Below are 18,651 nucleotides of genomic sequence, written 5' to 3' on the forward strand. Positions count from 1 at the left end.
AAGCATGTTATTATAAAAAACTGTATTTTATTAAACTAGGTGATAACCGTATCTTCAGAAAACAAGGACTATTGCAGTAATTATCAAAAATGGAACCTTTTATCCCTTTTAATGTCAGCCACAAGGCATCTGCAGGATATCTTCATCTCAGTGGTGGCCAATTCCAGTGTGACACCATGCCACATTACCTCTAGCTGTCCTCCAGCCCAGCAGTCTCTTGACCCCCATTGCTAGCCACCCTCTCCTGTCTCTCTGCCAGCCAGGAACTCTCTGGTCCCAGCTACCCAATATAATCAGGACACTAGAGGGTCAGCATGGGCTGGCCTATCACGGCTCCCTGTCTCTGCCCACTCTCCCAGGAACTGCCCCCTGGTAGTTAAAGAACAAAAATTCCAACAACTTGTTAAAATCGACTCAATAAGCTGAATTTAGCAATTAGATTTATAAGTTAAATTCTCAATCTACACGATAAACTCACAACCACCTAGATAAACCATCCACCTAGATAAGATAAATTGACCTATACAAATCCATCCCAGAAGAAATATTCATAGGGCTGGAGAGATGGCTCAGTGGTTAAGAGCACTGATTGCTCTTCCCAAGGTCCTGAGTTCAAATCCCAGGAACTACATGGTGGCTCACAACCATCTGTACTGGGATCTGATGCCCTCTTCTGGTGTGTCTGAAGACAGCAACAGTGTACTCATATACATAAAATAAATTTAAAAAGAAAATGAAATATTCATAATTGCCTATGGCCATTTAGGGCCACCGAGATCTGGGTGATCCTTCTCTCCATTTTGGTTCTTCCCCTCTTTCCTCTTCTCTCCTGCCTTACATAAACTCTGTCCCTGCCTTACTTCTTATTGTCCAATCGTGGGCCTTGACCTAACCTGTGCCAGCCCTCAGCTGCATATTGACATGGCCTACAGTGGACTGTTAGCACCTTTGCTAATGTAAGAAGCTGGAGACATATCGTCGTGTTTTGAGTGCACTGTAAACACACCTTTCAGGAATGTGCTTTGGTATTTCTAGATCAAGTGACTTCATGTGCAGGAGCCTGATCCCATCCTCCATCTTGTTTGCAGCCACGACGTCACAAGCGAGCTCATACATGGTCTTGGATAACTCACAGGCGTATACTGAGTGTGCACCAGCTTTTTTGGCAAACATGCTACAAAAGAAGAAAAGTTCATTGTATCTTTTTCCAACCTTAATAAAATTATGATGCTTCAAACATGGGATCTTCCTTCCATTCTTTAATGTAACCATTATTTGTTCTGCATTTAAAAAAATGAGGACTAGCAAGATGGCTAACAGGTAAAAGCATTTGCACACGAGTCTGGCAACCCAAGTTCAATCCCTGAAACTCTGCAGAAGGCAAAAAGACTGAAAAGTTAACCTCTGACTTCCATGTGCACACTATGGTACACAGACTCCCATGTGCATGTGCACATGTGTGCTCACGCAGGCACGCGCGCGCACACACACACACACACACACACACACACAGAGTAATTAAAATAAGATCAAGCATGTTGGTGCACACCTTTAATCCCAGCACTTGAGAGGCAGATGGATCTCTGTGAGCTCCAGACCAGCCTGCTCTACACAGGGCTACTCAGAGAAACTCTGTCTCAAAATAATAATGATGGTGGTGGTGGTGGTGGTGGTGGTGGTGGTGGTGGTGATGATGATGATGATGAACTAGTATGCTTGTTAAAAAACAAATCGTTCAATAATAATGACATCCACTTTGTTTTGTTTTGCCTTTGGCTTTTGAGACAGGTCTCTCTACATAGCACTGGCTGTCCTAGAACTCATTATGTAGACCAAACTGGCCTCAAACTCAGAGATGCTCCTGCCTCTGCTTCTCCAGTGCTGGGATTAAAGACGTGTGTCACCATGCCCGGATCAGCGCGCACACATTTAGAATATGACTGGCAATGAGGTGCTTAATAGGATTTCCTCAATTTTAATATAAAAATATCTTCATCTCATTATTCAGATTTTCAATAATCCTGAGCATTTCTTAGTTTACTTGAACTTTTGATAAGTAAAATCATAGTTAAAAAGTACAATACTAAAAGATGTATCAATAACCCTAAAATACTGTGAGAAACAACTGCTATTTTTATATACTAATGTAAATATAGTAGGAAATCATAACTACAACAGACCTCAGTATCCCAGTGCCGGCGCCAATGTCCAGCACTGTTTTGGAGCCCAACCGCACTGCCTTCTGGATTGCCGCGTTATAAATCTCATTTCTCTTGGTGTCATTAAGCATGATGAAGTGCCAGCGCTCTACCAACCAGTTTGCCACACGATAGAAGTTCTCCTTTGCATCGTTGAAATCAGGGTTTAGCTTCACTGCTTTATGAAAATACCCAGCTGCCTCATCTCGAAAGCCCATTCTAGAGGGGGGAAAAGACAGAGGACATTAACTCTCTGTGACCAGCTACAGTGCCTCTGTCCCTGCACTAACCCAGCCTGAGACTCCCAGAGCAGTCTCTCTACCTCCTCTGCAAAACCAACTTTCTGTGAGGACGGCCCTCTCCTGACTTCTCTTCTGAGTTTCTACCTATGCATCTCAGATGTCCTAGCAGTGGGAGTGGGCACTAAGGATGAATGAACTTGTACTGAACTGAATACAAGCAGATAAAGAGTAAAAGACAAAGGTGAATACCACCAAGTCATCTGAACGGTGCTTTTCCAAACCGTCATGAAGTTCTCCCTGTCACAGTTTGCAATAGTTCATCGTAGGCAGACTGCACTGTTCACAACTATTACGTACCTTTGGCCAGCATCCATGCTAGAGAAACTTAGACTATTCATCCTGGGCATGGGTAAGACAAATGGGACCAACTAACAGAACAGTGCTATATTACATTGTAGACATTCACAATTTAGTCTAAAATTAAAGCATTTTGTTTTTTGTTTTTTGTTTTTTTTCGGAGCTGGGGACCGAACCCAGGGCCTTGCGTTTGCTAGGTAAGCGCTCTACCACTGAGCTAAATCCCCAGCCCCAAATTAAAGCATTTAAGGTCAGTACATGTTATTCTTTATTGCCCTGAAGGTAGAAATATCTTGTTTATATGCTGGGTACTCATAGCAGAAAATGCATGGTATTGATGTAAAAAGCTTCCCCATGATGAACCCAAGTACTGCTCATTAATTGACTTTAATTAATTCCTAGAACTCTAGAGGCGGCATATACACCTGTCCCCAGAGCCCTGGCCCTGCACAGTCCTCTAAGTCAAGTAAGAGGCCCTTGCGAGGAAGAAATAAAACTACAAGGTCGATTACTAACAGCTAATAGACTTTAGATATATTGCAGAAGAGCATCACAAGAAGGGACATATGAAATGATGGCCACTTATTAGATCCCTCACAAGTGAAATCTGGCAGAAGCAGGCTCTTTCCCCATTACTTTAAAGTGTTCTAATTCAAAAGCAGTGCTCAGCTTTCACTGTAGTTCCTGGGGTTGCTTGGAAATGAAGAGCTCACACGGCAGGGCAGACTGGTGTGTGTTCAGAGGCCTACTTACAAGGCTGGCCTCTGACTAACTGACAAACAATTCAACGAGCCTCCATGTTGATATGAGTCATGTGATTATGCTGGAAATGGCTTCTACTCTGGAGTCTAGAACTTGGGTATGCACCACGCGGAGGGGGCGGTGCCTGAGTACACAACCACCATAAAACCCTGTGTAGTAGGCATCAAAGGAGCTTCCCAGACTGCAAGTCTGCACCTCCCTGCTGAGGCAGGAGCCCCACTGTGACTTGGAGAGGCCCTGAGGGGACTGCTCTTGGGTTCCTGGTGATTTGGCCAGTGTCCCCTTTCCCCTTTGCTAGTTTTGTTTCCCAGTCAAACTAAGACAGCCAGTTACTGACAAACTTACTCATTTTGTCTCCCGTGTGAAAAACTTATCTGGCCATTTACATTTCCCACCAATCACTGCAAGGTGCGGAGACACTGCAGGAGAAGAGTTTTGCTTTCTAGTTCCATGACACTCAGGGCTTACCCAGTACCACACTCCCTGTGTGCATGGGAGACACCAGCAGTGTGGCCAATAATGGGCAGTTTGCCTAGAACTCCAGTCTAGTGGAGAGCTCATTAACGGTATGCTCCAAATTTATACTTCCCCACTAGGCTTTCTCTGAAACCCCAAAAGGAAAAATTCTAGTATGGTCCAAAGAACAGATTCACCAGGTTTCTGTCAAGGCATCCTGTGAACCACTGTTGTGCCTTTTCAAACAAGGACTGGATCTGAAGCCAGTGAGAAAAACTCTTCCTTAAATACTTCCTCAGTGCTAGGGAAGTGACTCATAAAATATATTCTAAATTTGCTGTGGGCTGACAAGACAGCTCAGCAAGTAAGGGTTCTTGCCACTGAGCGTGAAAACCTTAGTTCAATTCCCAAGACCTACTTGATGGAAGGAGAGAACTCCCAGAAGTTGTCCTCTGACATCCACATGCTCATGATGGCACAGGTCCTCTTAGAGGCTCCATCCAGCAGATGCTGAAACTCCACTGTCACAAATGTTCACACATATCCATACACATATACCCACATGTGCACACACAGAATAAACCAATTTTAGAATTGCTCTTTTTACTATTTATTACATATTTACTCTTCCTATATTCTTTTCAGCTCCCTTATTACTAGCTAATCACTCATCATTGCTCCAATCCTGTTATAGTTAATTACTTACATTTCCCTATTCAAATTATTGAGTCTACAAACAAACATAGTGGTATATATGCAGTCTGTGGCTAAAACATGACATAAGCCCACGAGTTCCAGACTGGACTGAGCTGGTGGTAGCACTCTACTCAAAACCAAACACAGTGGGCCTGGAGAGATGGCTCAAAGGTTAATAGCACAGACTGCTCTTCCTGAGGTCCTGAGTTCAAATCCCAGCAACTACACTGTGGCTTACAACCATCTGTAATGGGATCTGATGCCCTCCTCTGGTGTGTCTGAAGACAGCTACAGTGTCCTCACATATAATAAATAGATAAATCTTTAAAAAAAAAACCTAACAAAGTAAGTTAACGCATGCTTTATCTTTGCTTTGGCTGCTAAAGAACAATCCTTTAATAGTGAAGTCATGACAAACCTGAACAGATGCTCTCCCATACTGTTGCAAATCACTTCATCATCAGGAAACAGCTCTAAGGCCTGCTCGTAGCAACCAAGTAAGTCTTGTATTCGATTCAGTGCATGAAGCTCTTCAGCCCACTTGAAAAGTGTATACTGGAAAGTTTCCTTTATAAACAAGAAAAAAGGACAAATCAGTAATCGAGAATGAGAAATACACAACTCTAGCTGAAGACTCCAGCAAGTGGAACTGTGGTCGAAATGCATGATGGCCTCCAACTGCTAACTTTTAGTAAGTATTGTTCACCAAACATGGTCTGAGTAAGAATGGCCCCCACAGGCTTGCTTAGTCACCAAGGAATGGCATAAACTAAAAGATTAGAAGAACCAGATGAGGCCTTGTTGGAGGGAATATGTAGCTGGGGGTGGGCTTTGAGACTTTTCAAAAGTCCAAGTTAGGCCCAGAGTTTGATAGTCTCTCACACTACCCCCTCTCCTCCCTGCCTTCCTGTAGATCAAGACGTAGCTCTTGATCTGCCATGATGAGAATGGACTAAACCCTCTGAAACTGTAAGCAACCCTTCAATTAAATGATTTCCTGTTCTAAGAGCTGCCTCGGTCATGTAATTCTTCACAGTGATGGAACAGGGACTAAGACACCGATATAAGCCATACCAAAAGGTAGTAATACATAGAATTGGGCAGCACGATCTTTCTACGCACATCTATTCCTCACTGCCTCTCTCCTGCCTTTGTTTCTTTGCAGCAGCCGTGTCAGGAGTGTGTCCTCGGCCCCCTTGCTCATCTCCAATGCACTATCGTCCATGTGCTAATGATGCACCTGGTACACATCATCTTATTAAGACCTTGTTTTCTGGTCCTCAGACTCTGCCTATCTCCACTGTCATGCACTCATCTCATCCATCAATGTGCAAAGAACCAGGACTGAAACTCAAAGATGAACATCAATTTTGCTCCTATCCTCACAGAATTCTGTAGGCAAAAATTTAAAGATCTTTAAAAGTTCAAACATTCCCTAAGGAGATGCAAAGGTATCATTCAATCTCGAACCACAAAGTCACTATTTATAGCTACCCTATTATGTAACAGTTTCCTCTCAGAATGTCCTACACGGATACTCCTTAAAACAGAAGGTAAACAAATTAAGGTAGCTTCAGGAAACCCCTGAAACCTGTAACATTCACTAGGCCCCTCCCTTCCAAGAATAAACAATAAAGGCTACAGAAGTCACTTAGACAAGCAAACCTGCAAGGAAGATAGGACATCAGGATAGCTGCCTGAAAGAAGTTTAGACCAACTGAATCACTTGGAAAGGACCCTCTCCAACCTGTTGAGCTGCCTGCAGACTGTGCACTATGCTCCAAACTCTCAGCTCTTGTGAGCTGCCACCCAGGCTGTAGTGGCCTTTGACCATATAGCTGTCTTTAAGTCATTTTTGTTCCTGTAAGTAACCCAATAAAACTCAAAGACCTACCTGGTCTTTGGTGGTATCCATATTTGAGACTGTCATGGGATCCCTACCTGAAGTGAGTAGACGTGTGCTGCGTCCCATGTTTTGTCACCATCTTTAAATTTGCCACTTACTGACAATCCATACTGTTACAGCCCAACCTGACCCTGACAGTCACTTGGCGGTGTGCAGCAAATGCCTTCTCACTGTCAACCTGGCTCTGGTCTCATCTTCCTCCAGCTGTTTTCCATGATACTGCACTTTGGAAAGAAGGCAGACTTACACATTCCAGTTTTCGAGTCAACAAACTTTACACGTAAGAGTTAATACCTGAAACTGAATTATAACAGTCTGCTAGAAAGACAAGGACGATGAAGGAGATCCATTGTCTAGATATCTAGATATTACATGACTGGTTCAAGAGTTGTAATGATTAGTATTGGGAACTAGGGATATTGCTCAGTAGTTGAAGACTTCCCTAGGATATTTAAGGCCCTGGGTTGGGTCCCTGGTAACAATAAAAATAAGCAAATAAAAAACAAAACAAAACAAACAAACAAAAAAAAAAAACACAGCTAAGGTGCTACTGAGATGGTTCAGCAGTTACGAGCACTGCTGCTCTTAACAGCTCACAAATGGTTATATTTCCAGTTCCAAGGAATCCAGTCCCCTCTTCTGATCTCCAAGATACCTGTACACAATGACACATTATATATATATATATATATATATGTGTGTGTGTGTGTGTGTGTGTATGTGTATATATGTATATATATACATACACACACACATAGATACATACATAATACATACACACATACATACATATATACATATACACATCATAGATTTAGGCAATACTCATACATACTATGGAATGGCCAAACAATAAGCAGCCCAACTAGAAACACATCCTATGGGCAATTACCAATCCCTGACACTGCTAATACTCTGCTATACTTGCAGACAGGAGCTGTCCTCTTAGAGGCTCCATCCAGCAGATGCTGAAACCCACAGCCAAACACTGGATGGAGCTTGGGAACTCTTATGGAAGAGTTAGGGGAAGGATTGAGGGCCCCAACGGGGATAGGAATCCCACAAGAAGACCAACAGAGTCAACTAACCTGGACCCTTGGGGCTCTCAAAGACTGAACCACCAACCAAAGAGCAAACATGGACTGGACCTAGGCCTCCCTGCACACATGTAGCAGATATGCAGTTGGGTCTTCATGTGGGTCCTGAACAACTGAAACAGGGGCTCTCCCTGAAACTGTTGCCTGTCTGTGGAACCCGTGCCCCTAACTCGACTGTCTTGTCTGGCCTCAGTGGGAGAAGTACCTAGCTCTGCAGACACTGGATGTGCCAGGAAGTAGAGATATCCAGGGGGAGCCTCCATTTTCTCAGAGAGGAGGGGGGAGGAGGAAGACTGTGGGAGGGAGGGCTGGGAGGAGGAGTGATTAGGATATAAAGTGAATAAAAAATGTTTTTAAAACAAAAGTTAGGGGTTGGGGATTTAGCTCAGTGGTAGAGCGCTTGCCTAGCAAGCGCAAGGCCCTGGGTTCGGTCCCCAGCTCCGGAAAAAAAAAAAAAAAAAACAAAAGTTAAAGTAGTTTAATGCAACTGAAGTGTGGATAATAGGTAGCAAAGAGAGTATCAGGAGAGCAAATTTCTGCAAATGAGGCCTTTACAAAGAAATATGAACTTTGTTTCATGTAAAACCAAGTCAGTTTCTAAGCCATACTAAATGCTGGCCATTACCAGTTTGTTTGTTTGTTTTAATAAATAATTAGGATAGAGACTTATACAATCCCTATATGTAGCTGAGGATAACCTTGAATTTCTGACCCTGTTGGCTCTACCTCCCAGGTGCTGGGATTACAAGTATATACTGCTACACTAGGTTTAGACCTTGTACATGTTAGGCACAAGTCTAACTGAGCTACTTCTCCAGCCATACACTCTAGTTTTACACATTTTTTTTTCTGTGCTGTGAGTGGAAGCCGGAGCTTTACACTCAGGGCTACTCTATAGAAAGCTGTTCTACTGGCCTTTCCTCCCAGCCAAACCACTGACATCTTAAGAGGGGTGTTTAAAGATCACAGCAGATGGACTTGTTAACTATTTAAATACCTTTCAGAAAGGCAGGCAAGGTCATGAGAACCTCACCTGAGGATTCTGCTGCTCCACACCACCTGCTATATGCAACACTGTCCTAACTGCATGGCCTCAGGGATAGTCTAAAGCAGTGGTTCTCAACCTTCCTAATGCTGGGGCCCTTTAATACAGTTTATCTTAGTCATGGTTTCATTGCTGTGAAGAGACACCGTGACTAAAGTCACTCTTATAAAGGCAAACATTTAATTGGGGCTGCCTTACAAGTTCAGAGGTTTAGTCCACTGTCATCACAGTGTGCAGCAGGGCAGCATCCAGGCAGGCATGGTGCTAGAGGAGCCAAGAGTTCTACATCTTGATCTGAAGGGAGCCAGAAGGGGACTCTCTTCCATAGGCAGACAGGAAGAGGGCCTCTTCCACACTGGCCAGAGCTTGAGCACAGGACCTCAAAACCCACCCCACATTGACTCCCTTCCTCCAAGGCCACACCTCCTAACACTGCTACTTCCCTGGGCCAAGCATATTCAAACCACCACATACCACTCCCTGGCCTGCATAGGCTTGTTCAAACGCGAGTCTATGGAAACCATACCTAGCCATAGCATAATGCAAAATACATTTAGAACAACTTCAAAAGTCCCCATAGTCTACCACAGTCTCAACAATCTTTAAAAGGCCAAAGTTCAAAGTATCTTCTGAGATTCACATAGTCTCTTAACTGTAATCACCCATAAAATCAAAAAGCAGATCACACACTTCCAATATCACAGGATATACATTACCATTCCAAATAGTGAGGAAATGCTGGATCAAAACAAGACAGAAAACCAGCTGGGCAAACTGCAAACTCTGCATCTCCATGTCTGATATAAAAGCATTCTTCAGATCTCAAACTCCTTTCTGCTTCATTGACTGCAACAAATTTTTTTTTTCTTTTGGGTGGTTCCACTCCCTGTTAGCAGCTTCCCTCAGCAGGTATCCATGGCTCTGGCATCATCTTGGGGTCTCCAAGGCAATTTCAATTTCACACCTTCTTGTTCCAATGTCTGAGACTTACACATGTGTGGAGTGACTCCTCCAAAGGGTTTGGATCACTTCTCCAGCTTTGACATCTGTAGAACTCTAGGTTCTGGTGGATACACTCCTACTGCTGCTGTTCTTGGTGGTCATCCACGGTACTGGCAACTCCAATACACTGGGGTCTTCTGCCACAACTAGGCTTCACCAATAGCCTCTCATAGGCTCTCTTCATGGTGCCAAGCCTCAACTTCTTTGCACGATCCTGGGCCATCAGCTGCAGCTGAGGCTGCACCTTCACCAATGGCCTTCCCCTGGCCTCTCACAATGCCCAGCCTCAGCTGCTTTCCCTGACCCCTTCATATCTTTAAAACCAGTACAACCTAGGTGATTCTTATATATTACCAAGTCCAGCTACTGTACGAGGTACAACCTTGGCTATCTCTGGAACACAGCTTCTTTGTGATCTCAGAAAACAGCTTGCAGAAGACTTTACCTCAGTGATGCTGCTATAGGCTTAGATTTTTCAAAACCTACTTAAATGTGGGTTCTTTAACGCTTCAACCTCGTTTCTAGCTCACCAACCACCAGAGGTAGGGGAAAAGGGAGGATAATAGGAAACAGCGGTTCTTTGAGGAGATTCCAATTTCCGTTGTCTGCAGTCCAGTCCACTTGACAAACACCAAACACGAACAAGCAGTAACAGTTCGATCCAGAAGAAACCGTGAGGCTCTGCCAATCAGCAGGAGTCCACCGAAACAACAAGAAGCCACCAGAATATCACGAGAAGTTCTTTGGTGGGATACTCTTTATGAAGTCATGACAAGCTACACAGAGCACGGCGAATCAAAGCAAGAGTTTTCGTCACTTTGTCACACTGTCTGTGTGGTTATATTTATATTCTTTCTAATCATCATGTGTCTTTTCACATGTCTGCTTCAGCAAAACATCTCCTCTGTCTGCTTCAGCAAAATATCCCATGACATAACGGAGTCCCCAAAGAAACCACAAATTTCCACTTCACTAGTCTCTTCTTAATCATCGCAAATTTCTTTGCTCCAGCTAACCAGCACCAATTGTCCCAGTTACCCCTTCTACTCTTGACTATAAAGCTATCATCCCTGCTCAGTAACGACTTCCTAGTGCAGCCTTTTGAAGTAGGGGCACGCATCCTCCAGTAAATAACCCCTCATCTGCCCTCTGTACGTAAGCCCAACGTGCTCATTACTTCCTCCAGAGACCTGTTGGTTGTTGGAATTTTAGGAGTTAAGGCAGGTACAGCTTATGTATTCCCCTGGATAACAATTTTACCAACATAAGCACTCTACACTCACAGTCAAACTTTATATGTATTTTTAACACACACTGTTTATCTTGTTTGTTCTCAGAAGCAGCGGCTAGAATTGTGTTGGTCCACTATGGTAATTTCTCTCCCAGTGAAATGTGCTGATTCAAACCAGATTAGATTAATCAAATGTAGGTTTATTGGGAAGCTGCTCTCGGGTGGGCAAGTTCACTGGCTCCAAGGAAGGAGGCCAGGGAAGTTGAAATGAGGATGGTGGGAAAAGGAAAGAGAGAAAGGGAGCAGGAGCAGAGAGAGGAGAAGAAGGGGGAAGGAGACCAAAGTATCTGGATTATATCGGGAAGAGCCCTCTTTGGGGAGGGGCAGCCCAATTTCTGGGCTGGAAAGTTCAGGGTTGGGCACAGGATATGCCAGGTAGAGACTAAGGGATGCTGGGAGGACCTGGAGTCCAGGTTGCTTTGAAATGTAAAATATGCACTTGAGTCCCTTGTGAGCAACCAGACACGAAATTCTACTTCTGTCTACACAGACAAACAAACTACTCAGCATACTATCATATTTCGAAATAAACCAACAGGTCCTGAAATTTCTATGAATTCCAAAAACCTAATGCTACTGACATCTACTGGTCAGAGGGCAGACCGTGCTGTGAAACAAGGAAGCTGCAGGACTGTCTGGTGCAAAATGTCAACAGCGTCAGATTGAGAAATTCTGGACTAAACAAAGCAAGACTGTCCACAGCTTAAAATTGAATGTGTAATTAAGTTACTTTTTGAAATTGAGATTCTAATGTAAAAAATACAGCAGTTCAACAGGTTAACTGTTGGATCAACAAATATTAGGAGTCCCTTAATACTGCACACTTTATCCAACCTGAGAATACACAGCATTCCTTCTACATAGGATAATCCCTACAAGGCAGGGCTAATTTAAATTAGATACTGGACGAGAAAAAGAACTACCTAGTCTCATTCGCATTTAAAGGGCCTTTGGAATTTTAAGTGAAGTAGAAATTTTGAAACAGACGTGTGACAACTTTTGACTTTTATTACTAAAACCTGGCTGTATTGCGATGGGCTGTAGGTTGTAGGGAGCCCAGTATGGAATGACTCCCATAAGAATTAGATGCTTGAAGAGTCTCTGAGTCTGTCTGTCTCTCACACACTCACACGCACACACGCAAACCACACACCCTGCGGTCGCTGCTCAGATCGCAGTATTGAGTACTGAGAAGGAAGGCCTCACCTTCACGTCCTCTTTGAGTTCTGGCGCCAAGCTGAGCACCAGAAGGTAATGGGCGTAGGCAGTCCCGAAGTCCTGGTCGCCCAGACAGTGCTCAGCGCTCTGCAAGGACTGTGCCACCAGCCGGTCCCGGCCGGCCGTACCTGCGCCACCCCCGGCGCTCCGGCGGGACCTGGGCCTCGAGTTCGGCATGGCTGAGTCTCTGCTCAGAAGCCCACGAAAAAGGACGCCCTCGTCCGGAAAGAGTCTCCACACCTCGCTTCCCTAGACCCGTCGCAGCAACAGGACGCGAAAAGGAGTGCGGTGCACAGAGCGGGAAGCCCCGCCTTCCCGGCGGCGGACGGAGCTGCGCACGCATCCTGCGGCGGTGCGTTGTGATGACGTCACGCTGGGGAGCGCATCGCGGCCCACTACGTTCTGGGAGCACTAGGTTGTGAGGGCCTTCTCTTGGATAGGGTATTTTGGCGTGCTGCAACCAAAGGTTTCCACCCTCTCTCCTGCCTCCTGGAGTATGCCGCAGAGAGTTTCAGATCCTGCTCGGGTCTGGTGTGTGCGATGCTCCAGACCTTCTGGATCTCAGCGTACCAGACTCACTACTGCAAAACGAAATAAAAGCTCCTTAAATTGATCACTGTGTACTCTCTTACCTTTAAGTAGTCTCACAAAACCCAGAGAGGCGGAACTGGAGATCACACTCGGTAAAGAAGAGGGTAAAGGCCATCTCTGAGAACTGCCTCAAGGTTGAATAGTGGGATGGGTACAGCCGAATGTGAATTTCCTGATATCATGTACATTAATACAGAAGATGTCAGTGTGGCCTCTAAGATAAAAATCCGAAAGTTTAAAGCAATGTATAGGAATTATAGCAAAAAAAAAAAAATTGTCCCCGTTTTGCAGAGATTATTGGTGTGTAGAGTGGCTGACAAGAAATGGAGGATACGCCATTTTGGATATCAAACTTAAATTCTCCAGTTCTCTCAAATCCAACCTTTATGTCTCTTCTTGCTTTCTCTTGTGTCTTATTGTCTGATCCACTCTTATAAGCACGTACTTATGTACATCCTAAGAAAGGTCTTCGAAGACAGGAACTATTCACAGTTATTTTCACATGTACAGAACAATAACTTGAATACATCTTGCACTTGATGGAAAGTACTTCTGCTCTTAGGTTTTGCTTATGTATTTTCCTAGCTCTTCATATCTCCTTATCTGGTGTTTTGTGTACTGCGCATGGTAGGACTTAACTATGCAGCATTTCTCTCTAGTGAAATGGAAACACAGAGGCAGGCCTCGACACCTAATGGGAACTGAGTAGAACATAGACATAGACTTGAGGGAAGGGTTTTCTTGTTCCAGTCTAGCCATCCTCCCTTGAGACATTCAGACAGACTCAATAAAGCTCTCTTCCTGGCTTAAGTTATAAATAAGGAAGCTCTAACTATACAATGTAATAATCTAGAAAAACGTTTTGCTTATATAGACATAGTCAATGTAATTCATTGTTACCATTATCTAGAAACATTTAGAAATTATCTGAACCTTAAAAAATGTTATTGCACCTGTAAACATTTAACCAAAGATGTATGATGTTTTTTGCATGATGTGAAAGTTAGAGGTGATATAGGCTAAGGCTGTGTAGAGAGACACAGCCCAATCCTTTGCAGAGACTTGGGTTTGCAATATTACAGAATCTATAATCACCTGGGAGACCAACCTTTTGTCATAGTTGTGGGTGGTTAACTTGACGGCTTTAATTGGGGTAGAAAGACTTACCCACTGTGGGTAACGCCTTTCCCTGGCTGCCATCGGGACTGTGTATGTGCAGAAAGGAAACAGAGCAAAGGTGTGTATTCATCACTCTTGGCTTCCTGATTGTGACAATGATTTGACCAGCTACTGCATACTGCTGCTGTCCCAGCTTCCCTACAATCCCTTTCTCCCTTAAATTGCTTTTGTCAGAGTCTTTTATCACAGCAACAGGAAAAGAAACTAAGACAGGGAGTGGTGTTTGTTTGAACACTTGGTCCCTATCTGGTGGTGCTATTTAGGAAGATAGAGTTTCAGGAAAGGAATTGGGTCACTAAAACCCAGCCTTGGAGGTTAATAGGCTTGTCCCACTCTCTCTTCTTCTTGACAATTCAATGAGATCAGCTGTCTCAGGTTCTTGCCACCCCACCTTCCTTACTATCAAGGATTGTGTTCCCTAAAACTGTACTCAGAAACAAACCCTGGTGATGGTTTGAATATGCTTAGCCCAGGAAGTGGGGAAGTGGCACTATTAGGAGGTGTGGCCTCCTTGGAGTGGGTGTGGCCTTGTTGAAGCGTGTCATTGTGGGTATGGGCTTTAAGATCTTCAGCCTAGCTCCCTGGAAGTCAGTATTCACCTGTTTGTCTTTGGAAAAAAGATGTAGAACTCTCAGCTCTTCCTATACCATGCCTGCCTAGATGCTGCCATGCTCTTGCCTTGATGATAATGGACTAAACCTCTGAACCTGAAAGCCAGCCCCAAATCCAAAATATATGTTGTCCATTATAAGACTTGCCTTGGTCATGGTGTCTGTTCACAGCAGTAAAACCCTAAGACAAACCCTCTTCCATAAGTTGCCTGTTGTCCACAGCAACTAGAAAGGTACTAATCAGTCATTCCACCACCACATGAATTTCTGCTTCAGCTGAATTACTTCACTTCACAAACTATCTTGTCCTATGAGCATACTTTCCCCTTCCACAGGGCAAGCTTTCCTATGTTCCAACTTTTCTTCTATCTGTTCTATTCCTTGACATGACCTAAGAACCTAAAGCAGGTAGGGTACATGAATGGTTCTGAGAAGGGACATGTTCCCATGACAGAAACAGGAAAAGACCAAACCGTTGATAATTAAATTTAATGTGGAAAGCATCCCAGTTTCAATTCTTCTCTATGGGAGAATCTACTTGTTACATCCTGCAGAGCATTCTAATTATATTTTTATCAAGCCAGAGTTGGAGGCCCAGGGCTGGCTGGAGGAGGCCCAGAGAGATGGCTCAACATACTGCTCTTCAATTGAACAAGCTCACTTTCCAGAATCCGTATCAGATGGTTTACAAACTCCTGTAACTCTGGCTCTGGGGATGTGGTGGCTTGAATAAGTATGGCCCCCGTCATAGACTCATATGTTTGAAAGCTGGGCGCATTTGGAATGGCACTATTAGGAGTTGTGACCCTGTTGGTGTAGGTGTGGTCTTGTTGAAGGAAGTGTGTCACTGTAGGAACAGGCTTTGAGGTCTCCTGTAGTGGGTTGCTCTGGTAATACTATGTATTCAAATGCTAAATACTAGCCCCCAACATCTGGTTGTCCCCCCATGAGGAGATCCTCAGTGACGAGGAGATCCTCATGCATACCAAACTATGTAACTTTGCTCCCCAAGTGAATTGGTCAATAAAAGGCAAAAGTCTGTGGTTGAGCAGTAGAAAGAAGTAGGCAGGTTTTCAGTTACCTTGCTGGGGATTGCAGAGAAGGGGGGGAGGGAGAGGGGTAGAAGGGGAAGAGGGGAGAGGGGAGAGGGGAGAGAAGAAAGGAGACATAGGGAAGCTGGGAAATAAGTTAGGATAGCTCCAAACCTGCCCGACTTACAGCTTGTAAATAAAATACCTGGACTGTGTGTCTTTTAAACGTGCTAGCAAGAATGTTTCATTCCTTCTGCAGTCTCCCATGTGGTACACAGGCTTCTGCCTGTGTATCAAGATGTAAAACCCTCAGCTCCTTCTCCAGCAGTGTCTGCCTGCATGCTGCCATGCTTCCTGCAGTGATGATAATGACTGAACCTCTGGAACTGTGACGCAGCCCCAATTAAATGTTTTCCTCTGTAAGAGTTGCCACGGTCATGGCATGTCTTCATAGCAATAAAACCCTAAGACAGGGGATCTGGGGGATGGAACTTCATGAGTAGACATATGCATAATTAAAAATAATAAAAAATAAATATTTTAAAAGAGAGAGATGGAGAAGAGACTAGGCAGGAAGTATAGAAAGACAGGAAAAAAATTTTTAAAAATTAAATTCTGGTTAGCTTCCTATCACTACTAAGACCAACCTGTAGACAGTGACCACTGTAAAAAGGTGAATGACCTTATCCTAAATGGTTATCCTAAACAGTGATAACCACAGACTACCAGATCTCACTAAGATAAGAGGTAAGAAAAATAAGTCGGCTGCAGATCATTTGTGCTTCTTTGTAGGATGATGTCATTACGCAGGTGAAGGCAGGTACAAGACAGAACGAGGCCTGCCATTGGACAAGAAGGAAGGATGGGCGGGAGAAAAGTTTGAGGGAAGAGGAGGAGGCGAGAACCGGAAGGGAGAGGAAGCCATTGAGAGAACATGGAGGCGGATGTTAAGATTCTACTCTGCACCTTTACAGGTTGTTATGAATGTTCTTTTTTTTTTTTTTCTTTTTTCTTTTTTCTTTTTTTTCGGAGCTGGGGACCGAACCCAGGGCCTTGCGCTTCCTAGGTAAGCGCTCTACCACTGAGCTAAATCCCCAGCCCCATGAATGTTCTTAAGGGATGGATGGGGCTTTGTATGTTTAGGTGGGCATTCATACCTTGTCAATTGGATCAGAGGCTATTGTGTTGTGTGTTCTTTCTTGTGGCAAATTAAATTTAAGAGAGTATGTGACAGCTGGGACACTAAGCCACCACGGAATTGAAATGTATATTTCTGGCATGGTGGTAGCATGCCTTGGGAACTGGATGGGTAGAGATTGTTGCCAGGCTCAGAGAGAGGCCATCAGCAGTGTGAGATGGGATGGAGCAAAATGGGTGAGAGGCTTTGCTGACTGAGATGAAGATATTTACCAGGTATCTTGGGGCACTGTGATGCCGGATCTAGTGCAGGGTAAAAGACAGGATTTTTTGTTTTGTTTTTGTTTTGTTTTTTCATGTTTCAAGAAAATGAAAGCCAAAGCTTTTACTGGGTACACAGAATTTATACCCCAACCACTGAGTGGAAGCACAATGGAGAAACGAATTTACATTCTCAGCAGGGAAACTGAAACTAGGGCTGAGATTAAAAGATCTAGGGTTCAGGTGTTAGCACTCACTTGGCAGACAGAAATGCCAGGATGTTCTGTCAGGGGACAAAGGCTTTCACATGCAAGGCTCAGCAACAGCGACACTTCTTTATATAATATGGTTTGTAGATACTATATGAGGTCTTTTGCAAAAATAGAACTGGCAAAATAGAACAAATACCTGGTCATCTTAACAAACATCCTAGAACAGAGCATGGTGATGCACTCAGGAGGCAAAAGCAGGTGGATCTCTAAGTGAGAGGCCAGCCTGATCTGCTGAGAAAGTTCCAAGTCAGGGCTACACAGAAAAATCCTATCTCAAGAAAAAAGAAAGGAAGGAAGGGAGGAAGGAAGAGAAAAGAAAGCAAAATAGAAAATAATACATTCGACTACTCTTTTTTTTTTCTTTTTTCTTTTTTTTTCAGAGCTGGGGACCGAACCCAGGGCCTTGCGCTTGCTAGGCAAGCACTCTACCTCTGAGCTAAATCCCCAACCCCACATTTGACTACTCTTTTGTGCCCTTATTCAATTGTTTTGTTTTTGTCTCGAACCATGTCCAGCTTAAAGCTGGGAAGAAGAGGCCGAGTCCAGATACTGTTTGATCTCAGTGTTTACTTATTATAATGATAAGTATCAGTTCACAACACACACATGGAGTGCTTAACTCAGAAGCAAGTGACGGAGAGGTTCACAGGCAAGGCACACTACTACACTGACAAGCATCAGTCTGCAGCACACACATGCTGGTACCTGACTCAGAAGCAAGTGACAGAGAGGCTCACAGGCAAGGCCTGCAATCTGTTAGTCGCTTGCTCAGCTCCTTCCTCTGGATCCTCTTATCTCAAAGCAGCCAGGGCTGCAACCAATCATCCTCTGGTCAAAGAGCCAAACAGTGATGGTCTTCACAGTCACAGTGTCAGGGTCTTAGCCTGCCTGCTGTGAGCCTCTGCTTTTTTTTTTCTTTTTTTTTTTTTTCTCTTTTCTTTTTTTTTTCAGAGCTGGGGACCGAACCCAGGGCCTTGTGCTTGCTAGGCAAGCGCTCTACCACTGAGCTAAATCCCCAACCCCACTGAGCTAAATCCCCAACCCCGAGCCTCTGCTTTTATTAGCTACAAGGGGCGGTCACACTCTAGCATTACACCATCGGACTATCTGCTACACACAGAGCTGATATGAGCTGGGGAGCTTGCATGAGCTGGCTGCTCCTCCAACTCTTATCTACAGCAGACAGTTGACATGAGCTAGCCACTCCTCACTGTAACATTCAACTCAGTCTTGTCCTAATTTCTTATTAACATGCTCTACAGCTTTATTCTGTTCTGATTTATTTTTACCTTTTTCAAG

At 44.1% G+C, this 18,651-nt stretch overlaps 1 protein-coding gene across 6 annotated transcripts in view; it reads right to left on the reverse strand.

Annotated features, from left to right (window-relative positions):
- The window catches only part of Prmt9 (protein arginine methyltransferase 9), a 50,035-nt gene extending 37,452 nt beyond the window's left edge, over positions 1–12,583 (reverse strand). For 5 of the 6 annotated variants that reach the window (XR_015643312.1, XR_015643311.1, XR_015643309.1 and 2 more), the window contains exons 1-4: positions 12,259–12,583; positions 5,130–5,278; positions 2,181–2,417; positions 1,007–1,174 (exon numbers count right to left, since the gene is read on the reverse strand). Coding sequence is in view for 1 of the 6 variants with exons in the window: in NM_001191599.1 (NP_001178528.1) it covers positions 1,007–1,174; positions 2,181–2,417; positions 5,130–5,278; positions 12,259–12,447 (743 nt within the window). In the remaining 5 variants the exon portion in view is untranslated. The remainder of the gene's footprint in view (positions 1–1,006; positions 1,175–2,180; positions 2,418–5,129; positions 5,279–12,258) is intronic. The other variant, NM_001191599.1, reaches the window with a different exon arrangement.
- Between the last annotated feature and the right edge of the window lie 6,068 nt (positions 12,584–18,651).

Source organism: Rattus norvegicus, chromosome 19 (assembly GCF_021556685.1).
Source record: "Rattus norvegicus strain SHRSP/BbbUtx chromosome 19, alternate assembly SHRSP_T2T, whole genome shotgun sequence".
Classification (NCBI taxonomy): Eukaryota; Metazoa; Chordata; class Mammalia; order Rodentia; family Muridae; genus Rattus; species Rattus norvegicus.